Here is a 12909-nt window from a genome sequence, read left to right on the forward strand (position 1 = left end):
AAGCGCCTGGGGCCAGGAGGTCCGGGCTAGTAGGGGTCATGCAATCAGGGATCCGAGGTGGCAGAGTATCAGAGGCAGAGGCAGAGGCAGAGGCGCATGGGGCGGCGGGCCATTGGGGCTGCTGCGCTGGGCGTCGAGGCAAATGGACGCTTCAGGAACTGTGCCGTGCAATGCGCCTAGCAGTCTCCTCCAAAAGAGCAAGCTGGAGGAAGGGCAGTGAAGGCGAGCGTGGAGCTGAAACACAGGGGGCTCCATGGCCTGAGAGCACTAGGCACTTTATCTCCGCCTCCCGCTCCACACGCCTTCTCACCGACATCGACTCCCCAGACTGCACCACTGCTGCACTGCACGTGTGCCCGTTTGCTCTTTGTTTTTATGAGCGACGCGAAGTTGTACACGCGATTGCATACAGTGCAGTCTCCACGTGGTATCCTCCGATAATCTCGGATACTCGCACGCATGACAGCCCTGGCGCGCATGAAGACCCTCACCAACGCAGGTACAGCCGGCAACTCTGAGGCGCCCCAGGTCACACCCTATTCGATCAGATCGACAGTCAAGGGCTGACGGCTATGAAAGCCTTCCATTGCTTGTGCCGCCGGTATATCGCCGATGACAAGGCGGGGAAGAAGAAGCAAACAGCTGCCAACCTAGCAGTCGATCGCAGTCCCAATGCGCATCTTCTTAGCTCACATTCGAGCATCACCAGACGTGACAGCACCTCGCAGCTATACTAGTCAATCTGAGTGCTATAACACGACATCCCAGTCCATTCCACTTTGTTGAGGGCCTGTGGGAACGCGTCGGACCTTTGAAAAAATGCCACTCGACTCCGCCGTGCAGTATAAACAAGCTTCATCCATTGTTTACTGCAAAACACGGTACGCGTCGCGGACTAGGAAAAGCTAGACGGCAGTCCGTCTGCAAAGCTCAACTACCTCGACACTAACTCTTCGGTGCTGCCCCGCTATCCATCCAGAACAGCTTTGCCCCTTGCAGCGACCCACGTAAAGACACCATGCACGTCGTTGGCCATGACCAGGCATGCGCTGCATCGCTGATCGGTCGGTAGCGGCCGCGAAAAAAAGATTGAACAGCGAACCACGACCATAACCACAGCCTTCTGCCTCACCACCACCACTCTACAAACGTCAACTTCGACCCTTCAATCCCAAAACCCAGCTAGCCAAATCTCCGGTCCCAAACTATCGCATCGCGAGAAAAGCAATAAACGGCTATCCCGAACCACTAGCCACTACCCTCAACCCTAACAATGACATCACTCCCACCCGCCAGCGCCCTCCCCCACGCCTCCGAGTCCACCCTCACCAACGTTCTAGACCTACTCTTCGAGCCCTCGCCTCCCCTCCGCACCATCACCTTCCCCGTGCTGCGCTCCGCCACCTTCCCCAGCTACGACATCCTCATCACAGCCGTCAATGCGCAGCTCGCTGCACTGGCTGCCTCGGATGACGAAGCCGATGTGAAGAAGTTGTCTGAGATTCTGTGTTCGCACCCGAGGTTGGGCGAGAAGAAGGTGGATAGCGAGCAGAGTCGGAAAGAGCAGGCGCAGTTGCAGCAGGGTGGGGAGGAGGAGAGGGAGATGCTGGGACGGTTGAATGAGGAATATGAGGGGAAGTTTCCGGGGCTGAGATATGTGTGAGTTGACTTTTGTTTCTCGGACTGGACTATGTTTGGGGGTTTGTGAACTAATTAATGGTGTAGTGTGTTTGTCAACGGTCGCCCCAGATCGGAGATCATGGAGAACATGCGTTCGCGTATTGATCGGGGTGACATCAAGGCTGAGCGGCAAGAGGCCATTCAGGCCATGTGTGATATCGCTCTAGACCGAGCTACCAAGTTGCAGAAAGCATAGGATGCGACTTCAGTACGGGAATCAGCCTCCGGAGTTGGCTGAAAGATGTCAGTCTCTGGGATGGATGAGTTGGAGTTGGAATCTCGGCTTGTTGAATGATTTCGTAGTTTGAATCAGATACTGTTGTACATGCTACATGCTCTTTTGAACGTTCATACGAAATAGAAAACACCAAAAGTATCCCCTCTCCCCAATTCTACATATACATTTCCCCCTACCTAAACGTGCAACTTTGCGACGAGAAACGCCCCTAAACTCCAAACCCTTGTCCATAAAACGCTAAACAACACGCTTTTTCCAGGGAGATAGTAGTACAACAAACACCAGATGCCCTTTTTATCTTTCTTTTTTGTACCTTCCGCCAGCCCCCATACTCCGGACCCTTTTTGGAATTTTGATAATACAAATAAGTTTTCTTCCAGATCGAGAATGCGATGCGAAGTGAAGTTTTCAAGATAGATTTTTGGTACGGAACGTGTAGTATGCGCCTTGTTGTAGAAGCGATAGGCGCTGTCGTGGGAAGGATACGATTCTCGTGATATGCGTTAAAGATCCAGTAGGTAATTATGTCGGACATTTGTGAAACTTGCTCGGTGGTGCTCATGACCCAAATCGCATGAACATCAAGTTCCTCTGCCGTCTACGTTCTTCTTCCACGTCGCTCGTGCGAACTGGCTGATCTGCTCGGCCCGGATGGTTGTCCAAATGGCTCCATGCCGTCGAGTTTTGCGCTGTCATCGAGGTATCGAGCGCAGTGAAATTCGGCGACTTCGACACTGGTAAGAAGTTCGGCGAAGCAGGAGCAGCCAATGGCATCAAATTCGGCGAGGCAGGTATAGTCGCAGATGCCGAGGCGAAATTGGGCGATGTCGATACAGGAGGGAAGTTTGGTGACATTGGCGCTAGTGTTGGTGCAAGATTAGGAGAAGCCATCGTCCGTGCTGTAGGTATAAAGTTTGGCGAAGTAGCGGCCGCGGTGCTCACGGCGAGCATCTCCGGCGACACTGATTTCGTTGGTAAAATTGGCCGGAAGTTTGGCGACATGGCGAATGAGTCTGTTCTCTTGGATGCGGACTGCGATGTTGCGAATAGGGCGGGAAAGTCCGGCGACGTTGATGCGAGTGTAGGCGCTGGGCTATCGAAGGTAGACGCGCTCGGCCATATCGCGTCTGCGCCTTCATCTACCTGGTCGTAGTCGCCAACAACTGGTTCCTCGTGGCCCAACACGTTGAAGTCGGAAAACATGCTCGTGGCATGTGTGGTGTTGGTATACGATGTGGTAGATGAACTGGAGGTGACGGCAGAAGGCGAGAAAGGCACCTCATCGTCATCCTCGTATGGATTTGGTATCGGCTCTTCTTCGTCGTCAAGATGAGCGTACGGGTCAAACGCATCACCACTATCTTCAACGTCGAGAGCATCATAGTTTGAAAGTCCAAGCGGAGATGGCGGTAGGGGTAGATAATCTCGACGTGGTGCCGGATCTCTTGCAGCGTGAGACCATGCTTCGTTTGGCGAGCGGAACGCGGCAACTTCGTCGGAGGGACTTCTTAATGTTGGGGATGGCGAGGTAGGCGAAGGGCTTCTCGAAGACGCTGGAGAACTGGAAGGCGATCCAGATACTACAAAGTGGCCTCCAGTCCTTACAGCAGCACTGGGCGGTACTGAGGGATCCCGCGAGTGTACCGGTCTCGTATAAGTGTCGACACTGCCATGGTTGAACTCTAGTCTCGCCAACTCAAGTTGTGCTTGTTCTTTCTCCTGCTCGACTGGCACACGACCGCGTCCATACTGTGCCTCCTTGGTCAAGATGCATCGTCTGCGTATGCCATTGAGGATGGCAGCCTTTCTTAGCAAGTTTCGTCCAAGAGCCTTTTGCTTGGCCCACACTGCAATCTTAGAGCTACCGCGATCCACAATATTGGTTGCTGGGTGCGAAAACTGTGGCGATAGTCGTGAAGTGATGAGGAACAATCGAAGGCGCCGCTTCTTCTTCTGCACACAAGAATGTTCCCCATCGATATCCGCCACCGCTCGGCTGCGCTTCCTGGATCCGCACGGCAATGGGCGAGGCAAAAAGGTAAGCCCCATAGTGGGCTGGGGAAGTATATTGAACTCCAAAGTAGACGATTGTCCAATAGGAAGTAGGTTTTCGAATCTTCGGGTTGGTGATGTTGCGTGCTCGGTGGGGGCTTGCATCATCCTCCGTTGCCCAACTTCATGCACTGTCTTCGGGAGATGGAGCTGGTGACGCGAATCGGCATTCTCGCACAGCAATCCTGATCTAGCAGTGGCGAGGTATGATGGTGCTAGTTCAGACTGTCGAAATGTCGGTATGCCGTGCGGATACGGCGCGAGGTTGACAGATGGATGTGGAGCCAAAGACGCCGTGCTAACGAAGGGCGAATCTTAGCTTGGGGTGTAAGCGTGCAATATCGAGGTCCGGCCTGTCACGAGACGACCTCTGGAGCCCGAGACGAGATGCGAAGTAAGCATGCGCGTGACGCAGTTACTGATTGGGCGAGTTAATATCGAAAGCCAGAGGGTCGCCAGCGAGGGAACATGTCGGTGCCAGAAAGCAAGCAGTCGGCGACGATGAAAGTGGTATTCTGTCTTGTGCAGAAGAGGGGCTAATAATATCGCTAGGGAGGTGCAGGAGCGGATGACCCAGCGCTATGGGCAAGATGCGGAGAACCCCAGTAGCCATCTGCCACACTACCACTAGTGACATGCACACATCATCTTCTTACTGGACAACGTGAGAAGGTCTTTGCAAGCCACGGCATCCAGACACGCACTCTGTGGATTGACCACTGAAGACTCGACCGCAGCATCGGTCAAGGCCAGCTTTGTGAGGCTGCAACACGTCGTAGCGGAGGCGAAAATGGGACTTTTTGCTCGTGTTTGAGGGAAGAGGCGCACGCGGACTGAAGAGGAGGAGATGGGCGCTGGCCGGTCGGAGAAGGTCTCCATGCCCAAACTTGATTCAAGTGAGGCTTCAAGCTTCAGGGGTTCCCGTCTGTCAAACCCTGTCGCTCTTCCCCAAGATGCCGCCGATCAGCCCAGACCCCGAATCCTTCAGCTGCAGCCAACGAAAGCACCATCACGCTTTTTGCCATCCGCCATCGAGCAGGAAGAGTTTGCGGCCATGTCATCACTTGGAGAAAGCTGGGTTCTACCTTGTCAGATGTAGACAGATGACAGCAACACGCGCGTACACCATCAGACGAAACCACGTCGCAGCGAATGGCAGATTCGATGTCCGAGGCACAGTCTGACAGGGTCTAGGGCACCGACGATCCGAGAACCCTGGGGTTGTGCGACACATTCGGCTCCCCTCGAGCTGAGCTGCACGACATGGGATTTACGATCGCCCAATAGCGGGGCAGTCGCTTCCATGTCTTGACGAAGATGCTTGGATCACTGGGCAGCAATCTCAAAGATCCCATCGTAAAAGCAGACCGCTGAAAGGCGAATCTACGTAGAGGAGGTGTATGCGCGATGCTTCCTTCCTTCACATGCGATCGACGATGCTCCTCCGTCTATCTCACCTGTCTTGATGTCAGCAACTCTGCCCGCGGAGAACACCTTCCGCCTCTGCGGACCACGGCGCTTCACGAACAACAGCCACCTCACAATGTCGTGCTCCACATTTGACCTTGCGTCTGTTCGTGTAACAACCTTACGTTTCGTTTCCCCTTCTCCAGTCCTGCACTCCAGCTTACACCGCATCTGCAGCACACGCTGCACTCCGCACTGCTGCACAACACGCACGCACACTCATCTCATTCGCCCACCCCATCCTAAATCTGCAAGTCGTCACGAGCCCTAATCTCGTTCGTCTCGTTCGACGTGTCCAGAAGACTAATGCTCAAGCTCGCACATCGGCGACCTCCATATTCGCCTTCTCTTTTTGTGCTGCTGTCTGCTATGAGAAGAGGGTGGCCTAACACTGACGCTCCTTCCTCTTGAACAACAAAATTCACGCAACGCATGACAGCCCAGCCCAGCCCGCATCCGTAGCGCCATGCATGAAGATGAGGCTCAGCGTGCGTCGTTTGAAGGAAAACTCGTTCGTTTTACCCAGAGAATAAGCAATATGGACGCCACCTACACCACGTCGCAATGGGTACACCACCCACCTAGTCTAAGTGAAGTTACCAATGAGAAGCTCCTTGGCACCACACTTCCTCGAAATGCGATTTGCGGGACAAAGCTTGCTATGAGCTTGTGAGTCGATCAGGATCCGCGAGTATACAGTAGTGGGCGAGTGCGCTGTGTTGGTCGGTGGAGTGGGCCGAGGGGAGAGGACAGTCCCGTCCCGCTCTTGGCAAATAGCGACTGAACGGTGAGCGACGAAGAGTAGAGCCCGAAAGAGTAATTAGAGCGAAGATGAGAGAAGGGTATTTGAGATCATGGTGAGTCGGTAGCGGAGAAAAGCTCCAGTAGAGGGCATGGCTATTATGTACACTGACATGTGTTCGACAAAGTATGCTCATCTAACTTGGGCGTGATAGGGTACTTTGAGATGTTAGATGAAAGGTGGCTTTGCTCGTTGCCCACTTCACAACATGATCTTGATCATCTTATGTTGCCTTATCAATGGATCCTCTCTTTCATTCTCAAAGGTGTTTTAATTGGGTTCGTCAGGAAACGAAGAGGTGTAATATCTTAGCCCATCTCGGTGGCTGCTGATAAGACATAGATTGCTCAACTACTCCCGCTATACAGTCTAGTCTCAGAACAAGTTCACTCTCTTGGTTCCCACGTAGTCTCCTCCACGAGTACCTTTTCTCTTCCCTATACTTTGGTCAACCCGAAGAGCAAATGGTCTTCAGTGCGAAGATCGTTCACACTGCTTCATTGGGGTGAGAAGTGTGCTGGATGTACAGCTGGTCTCTTCTACTGGTGATTATTGATTCAGCAACGCATCTCTCGTGTCGTTGCTTCTCTCGTGGTACTGAAGTTTGCCTCCAATGCGACTCTGTCCTTGATACGAGTGTCTCAGATCATAAGATCGGGGTCTGGCTGCCAAAGATACAGATCCTTATCCGCACTCGCCAGCAGGTTGGTCCTCGGGTTATATCCCACAGCAGCGCTCTTTCCCTGTCCCGGTAGTTTCTCCATAGGCTCGAGCATATTATTCGGGGCTGGTGGTTTGGAGATATCCCACACCAAGAGACCGTCCTCGCCGCTACCTCCGATGAGGAACTTGCCATCTGGCGTGAGACACACGTCGCCCTGTCCGTTTGCAGGACCACTGCCATCGGATTTGGCACCGGTCTTGTTGGTGACCGATGCGCTGGGCGGAAGACGTCCCGAGGAACCAGCCTTGCGGTAGCAGAAATGCGTCAGGTCGCCTGAGAAGGCGTCTAGCACGAAATGGCCGCTGCCGTTCGTCGCGACAACAAGACTCTTTCCGTCGTTTGTAAACTCAATCTTGGTCCATTCGACCTTTTGTCCTCCCATGAAGCGCTGCTCCGCCTCGAGCAAATCGAATGTTGCGAACGGCGGCTTATCGTAGTTGCGCATATCGTAGAGGAGGACGTTCTGTGTAGGCGGCGACGCGATGGCGATGACGGTCGCGGAGGGATCGTAGGCTGCGAGGTAGGCGCCGTGGAGGTTGAGCATGCCGACGTAGTTGGGGGATTGTAGGTTCCATAGCCGCACCGTGTTGTCTTTCGAGCAGCTTATGAAGTCGTCTTTGGACGGACACAGGGCGATTGAGGTGACTGTGTCGGTGTGGCCCTTGAAGTAGCGGATGTACGAGTTGTCGTGTGTGGAGAGGAAGCGGATCGTGTCGTCGATCTTTGTACTCGCGCAGATGATGCTCTGGGCATGGTGGCTGAAGCGCGCAAGATGGACGCCATACTTTTGGCTCTTGAGCTCCTTGGCGTGCTTGCCTTCTTTGCAGTTGTAGATTTGGAGGGTATCGTCGTCGCGTGCGACAATGGCTAGTTCGCCCGAGTCGTCAAAGTCGAGGGACGTTACTGACGTGCCCTGGCCGCCCGATTTGAAGCGCTACAAGGTGTTAGTACTAGATATACACAAAGGGATAGTATGGTAGTCTCACCCTCTGCGGCCGGAAGCTCGTTATGACGTCGGCAACTTTCTGTGTCGGCGGGCCTGCAGGCGGCGGTGGAGGCCCGCCGCCGGGTGTCGCTGAGCCAGCCATGTTCGAGTTGAGCTCCTAATCCTCTGCTGCGACAACTGCGTTCATCTCCACCGCTTCAGTCGGCGAATCAGCGGGCGCGTAAACTCAAGCACGCGACGCGACGTGGACAATTAGAGCCGGCGGAATGCGCTGAAGAGTTGCAGCACAAGGAAAGAAGTGGGTCCGAGCGGTCTTACGTAGCTGTCCATGCCGAGCCGAAACCGGAACGATTATTCATATTCACCTTGACATTTCCTCAGCATTGCCATTGTTACCGCAAGACGTGTATAGCTTGAGTTTCGCCTAGTCTTACTTCCATCCCTAATTCCTACAGCTCTCCTCCAGTCGTGTTCATGATCGCGCGGTAACCCACGTCGCTACCACTATCGAATACGCACTCCACCATACTTCCGACTTGCGCGCCGAAGAGTCGCATAGAGTGTGAGAATGTCTACAACCCTCGGGTAGGTACTCAATGTAAACCTTAGATTTCATAACAACTATGTTAACGACTACCCCCACCAGCTCCTTCATAGCCGGCGGCATAGCAGCATGCGGTGCAGTCACAGTGACCCACGGCTTCGAGACCGTCAAAATCCGGTGCGCGTCTTCGCTCGCAACACCTGCGCGACCAGCTCGTTGACGATCGCCCAGACTACAACTACAAGGCGAGCTTAAAGCGAAAAGCGACGCGCCGCGATTATACAAGGGCGTCTTCCACGGTGTCAGCGTCATCTTGAAGAATGAAGGACCCAGAGGTTTACTACGCGGTCTGGGATGCGCAGTATGTCTAGCACACATATCCAGGAATGATGGGACGAGCAGAAACTGACGCGCCCAGTACGTCTACCAAATGACCCTCAACGGCTGCCGACTAGGCTTCTACGAACCCCTCCGCAAGACCCTCACAAACGTCGTATACAGCGACCCAGCCGTCCAATCCTTCGGCATCAACCTCTTCGCAGGCGCTTCATCCGGTGTCCTCGGTGCTGCAGCCGGCTCCCCCTTCTTCCTCGTAAAGACGCGGTTACAATCCTACTCGCCCTTCCTACCCGTCGGGACACAACACAAGTACCGAAACGCCGTCGATGGCATGCGACAAATATACAGCGGCGAGGGCATCAAGGGCCTGTACAGAGGTGTAGGACCAGCCATGGTACGCACAGGTTTCGGCAGCTCAGTCCAACTCCCCACGTATTTCTTCGCAAAGAGGCGGCTAGTGAAGCATCTGGGTATGGAAGAGGGCATGCCGCTGCACATCGCGAGTAGTACGGCCAGTGGCTTTGTCGTCTGCTGTGTCATGCATCCCCCGGATACCATCATGTCGCGCATGTACAACCAGACGGGCAACCTGTACACATCGGCTTTTGACTGCTTGAGTCGGACGGTCAAGACGGAGGGTATCTTTGCGCTGTACAAGGGGTACTTCGCCCATCTGGCGCGCATTCTGCCCCATACGGTATGTCAGAGAGATGTAATAGATGGGACTCGGTCGCTAACAATGACATAGATCCTGACCCTTACGCTCGCTGAACAAACGATCAAGCTCATGCGCTTGGTAGAAAACCGGATAGGCGTTTCAGACACCAAGGAGAAGATATGAGAAGGGCTGCTTGTGAAGAGTGTGGGCTAGACAGACCGGTGTATATCACCTACAGTCTCGCGGTGTCCGACATACCGTACGCAACTGGTCGAGACGGTACAGATACCTATGAAGAATAGGAACATATCGAGAACGAAGCAAAGCGTTTCGTATACGAAACGAAGGACATAGAGAGAGAGTTGAATAGATACCAACACCAGCTGGCAAGTGGCTACTGAAATGTTAGAATCTGAGAATATCCCGTATATCTAAAACTCCTCCGACTTGGGTCCCTGACGTGACAACGAGGGACGTCTATGAAGCCTCCGCACGTCCAGAGCAATCCCACTTTATTCGTCATCCTCCCATCCCTCAGGTAGCCATCCGATAGGTCTCGGTTTCCACATCCCCAACACCTTAGTCGGCCCCTTGATCTTCTCCTTGACCACATCCTCCTTACCATCGTTCTTTCTAACCGGCAAAGCTTTCTCAATCTCCTCAACATCGACGTCAAGATCCATCTCCTCACCCCCCGCTCCCTCCGCCGACGCAGCCTCCAGCACCTTACGCCACAACCCCTGATCCACCACCTCCCTCCCCTTATCCAGCACTTTCTCCGCAACCTTCAAATTCCAAAACGACGGTTCAGAGAAACAAATCCCAAGCACCTCCTCCACAACCTTCCTCTCCGCCGCGCCTCCCCCTCGTACACCCGCCCATGCCTCCTCCGTAAGAACATGCACAACCCAGTCCTGCAGCCCCTCCCTCACAGGATCCATCTCCGGATTCATCATTGCGCGCGCAGCGGGGGAAGCAGCGTTCATAGCACGCATGAGATGCTCGACTAGAGTCTTGATGTGCAGCACGCCGCCGTCGAGGCAGAATGCGCGTAAGAGGGGTGTCCAGATGATGAAGGCGCCGGACATGGTGCTGCCTAGTTTCTTGTCTGTGGGCAGAATCATTTTCTCTTCCACCAACAAGTATAGGAGTACGCGCTGGGTCTGTGTCGAAGGCGTGGTAGTTGCAGTGGGTGCGTAACGCAGGGTATATGTCGACAGCGCTGTTTCAGCAGCCTTGCTATTATTGTCTTTCTTTCTGTTCTTGATTTCGGACTTGCGTTCTTTGACGTAGGTTTTTAGTATGCTTTGGAGTTTTTCGCGGACGGCTTCTCGGCTTTGGACACCTAGTTCTTCCTCTTCTTCTGTTGCGGGAGCAAGGCTACCTCCTGTCTTGAAGGCATGGTCAAGTTGGACCCAGTACCATTCCCAGAGCCAGGAGAGAGACTCGGTGGCTGCGCGCTTGAGCTCGGCGAGGGAGGGGAGGTGTCGGTGGACGATTCGGTGACGGGTTTCTAGGAGTGTGAGGGGGAGTTGGAGGGATTTGCCGGGGGGAAACCATGAGGGCCGGTCGCGGGTTAGGTCGATTTGAGTGTCTGCCAAGCCGGTTATGAATCTGGGGGTGGTGTTAGATGGGGGGTTCGTATGAATTTAGAATGATGTTGTGGTTAGGCCAGTATGAAATCATGATCGATAGGTTGTTATGGAAGATGATTGGGTGGAGATGGACGAGGAGTATTGATAGTGACGGGAAAGAATGGTGCTGCAAAGCCATAGTGAACGAGTCCTATGCAGAGGATGTAGGAAAGTTGGCGTGAGATCTTCTTGAATCTCAACTTCGACAAACCTACCTCGATATCGCAGTCGCATACAACAACCGCAGTGCATTATGTTGCAACTCGCCTCTTCCATCTTGAAGCACTACATCGACGATATCCGCCGTCGAGTCCAGCAGCAATGGCAAGCCATCAGGTTTCCGTAATCGCCAAGCAAACACCTACCTCTCATCAGCACACTGTGGCTGTCGACTCTGCTGCAGAGTATATTGGTTTCTTCCAGCGTACCTTGTTCACCGCCTTCTCTCTCCTACTAGTCTCAGGACTATACAGGTCCTGGCGCAGCTGAAGCAGCTCGCGACTATCACGCCACGCCGTAACAAGAAACCGGGTATGCGATTCCATATCTTTAGTCGCAGTCGCGCAGATTGACGCGTTTCTGCAGTGCGAAAGTTTCAAACCCTGCTATTGGCTAGCTCAGCACCTGGGCATGTAACGTCGCAGGTGAAGGCACGTGAACTCGCGTTGGAAATTTCCTCAGTCGTTCCAGATTGCTCGCCCTATCGATAAGCGCTAAAAGTCCCTTCCATGGTCTTTAGCATCGAGCCAATGACGCAAAGCCACCCGGCAAAACCTTGGAAGTGTTTTTTTCCTCTCCCCCATCTCCATCGCAAACCTAATCTCACAAGCCACGCTCCCCAACTTCTGGAACCTCTGTTGTCTGAACTCTTAACTTCGCGCTACTTGCTTAGTCTCCGGTGACGACCATGACAGGAGGGAACAGGCAGCGTGGCACATCCTGCTGCTCGGTTAGCTGGTAAACTTCGGCACTAGACGCCCGGAGGAGCTCAGATGTTCGGTCAGGGCAACTCAAGCGGGTCTGGCCGAAGTTGGGCGGAGCTGAGCAGAAAAAGAGTGCAGAGACCAGGACGATGGTGCAGCATCCATAGCCTTCTGCCGCGCAGGGCTGGCGTGGCTCGCTCCGTCTGACGGCGTAACGATCGGTCGGACCGTAGAGATGTCTGCGTCACTCCGACATGGCGTGTGCGTGTTTGCGCCCATCAATCATGCCACTTTGTGAGGCTGATGCTACTCTGTTATTTTATCGGTCTTCGGTCCTTTGCCGGGCGTTGTGACACAATTGCGCGCTGGCCCTGTTGCGTCAGACTAGGACCGGAGGACGGCGGCATGTCGCCGACACATGATGTTGGTGTGTCTTGTGCTGGTCGCCTTGGAATGCAATGTGTTTGGTGCACTAAGGGCTGGTACATGGCGGCTTGCGCCGAGACGAGAGTGCGTTGGGACCACGGCTGAGCGAAAAGGCTAGAAGCGTTGAAGAAGCTTGTGGGTTGTGGAGGACGAGGATGCATCGTGTTACGGCATCCTGTGAGTTCTGGGGCAGGCCAGGTGCGCGATGGGGTGCACCTTCCTTTCTCGTCGACGGCTCACTGCTGGGCTTCTTGGGCACTATGTGTTCACAAGCATCATAGAGTAGACTCGTCAGCACTGCATATTGGGCCAAAGTATGGTGTTATATAGTTGATTTGGTTGATGATGGTATCTAATACATCATCTTCATCTGACCTCATAGTGAGCGATGCAAAGCCTCACTCTAATGCCGCTAAAGGCAGGGTATCTCTAAGTTCCTTTTCCGGTCCCAAGCGGAACCATGCAAAACGCCGCGC

General features: G+C 53.9%; 5 protein-coding genes across 5 annotated transcripts; 2 read left to right on the forward strand and 3 right to left on the reverse strand.

Annotated features, from left to right (window-relative positions):
- Positions 1 to 1273: 1273 nt before the first annotated feature.
- J4E92_002205 (uncharacterized protein) lies at positions 1274 to 1876 on the forward strand (the record flags this gene model as incomplete). Its single annotated transcript, XM_051493610.1, has 2 exons — positions 1274 to 1659; positions 1726 to 1876. 2 exons carry the CDS (start codon positions 1274 to 1276, stop codon positions 1874 to 1876), a joined length of 537 nt encoding a protein of 178 aa, XP_051356841.1.
- A 600-nt stretch (positions 1877 to 2476) lies between these two features.
- J4E92_002206 (uncharacterized protein) lies at positions 2477 to 3967 on the reverse strand (the record flags this gene model as incomplete). The annotated part of the gene is made up of 1 exon (XM_051493611.1): positions 2477 to 3967. The coding sequence occupies one exon, from the start codon at positions 3965 to 3967 to the stop codon at positions 2477 to 2479; it is 1491 nt and encodes a 496-aa protein (XP_051356842.1).
- A 2913-nt stretch (positions 3968 to 6880) lies between these two features.
- On the reverse strand, positions 6881 to 8051 carry J4E92_002207 (uncharacterized protein; the record flags this gene model as incomplete). Its single annotated transcript, XM_051493612.1, has 2 exons — positions 6881 to 7897; positions 7950 to 8051. The coding sequence occupies 2 exons, from the start codon at positions 8049 to 8051 to the stop codon at positions 6881 to 6883; spliced, it is 1119 nt and encodes a 372-aa protein (XP_051356843.1).
- A 481-nt stretch (positions 8052 to 8532) lies between these two features.
- On the forward strand, positions 8533 to 9633 carry J4E92_002208 (uncharacterized protein; the record flags this gene model as incomplete). The annotated part of the gene is made up of 4 exons (XM_051493613.1): positions 8533 to 8630; positions 8685 to 8814; positions 8872 to 9489; positions 9541 to 9633. The coding sequence occupies 4 exons, from the start codon at positions 8533 to 8535 to the stop codon at positions 9631 to 9633; spliced, it is 939 nt and encodes a 312-aa protein (XP_051356844.1).
- A 329-nt stretch (positions 9634 to 9962) lies between these two features.
- J4E92_002209 (uncharacterized protein) lies at positions 9963 to 11456 on the reverse strand (the record flags this gene model as incomplete). Its single annotated transcript, XM_051493614.1, has 2 exons — positions 9963 to 11044; positions 11450 to 11456. 2 exons carry the CDS (start codon positions 11454 to 11456, stop codon positions 9963 to 9965), a joined length of 1089 nt encoding a protein of 362 aa, XP_051356845.1.
- Between the last annotated feature and the right edge of the window lie 1453 nt (positions 11457 to 12909).

The sequence above is a fragment of the Alternaria infectoria genome, assembly GCF_024043175.1.
Source record: "Alternaria infectoria strain BMP 0036 chromosome Unknown scaffold_2, whole genome shotgun sequence".
NCBI lineage: Eukaryota > Fungi > Ascomycota > Dothideomycetes > Pleosporales > Pleosporaceae > Alternaria > Alternaria infectoria.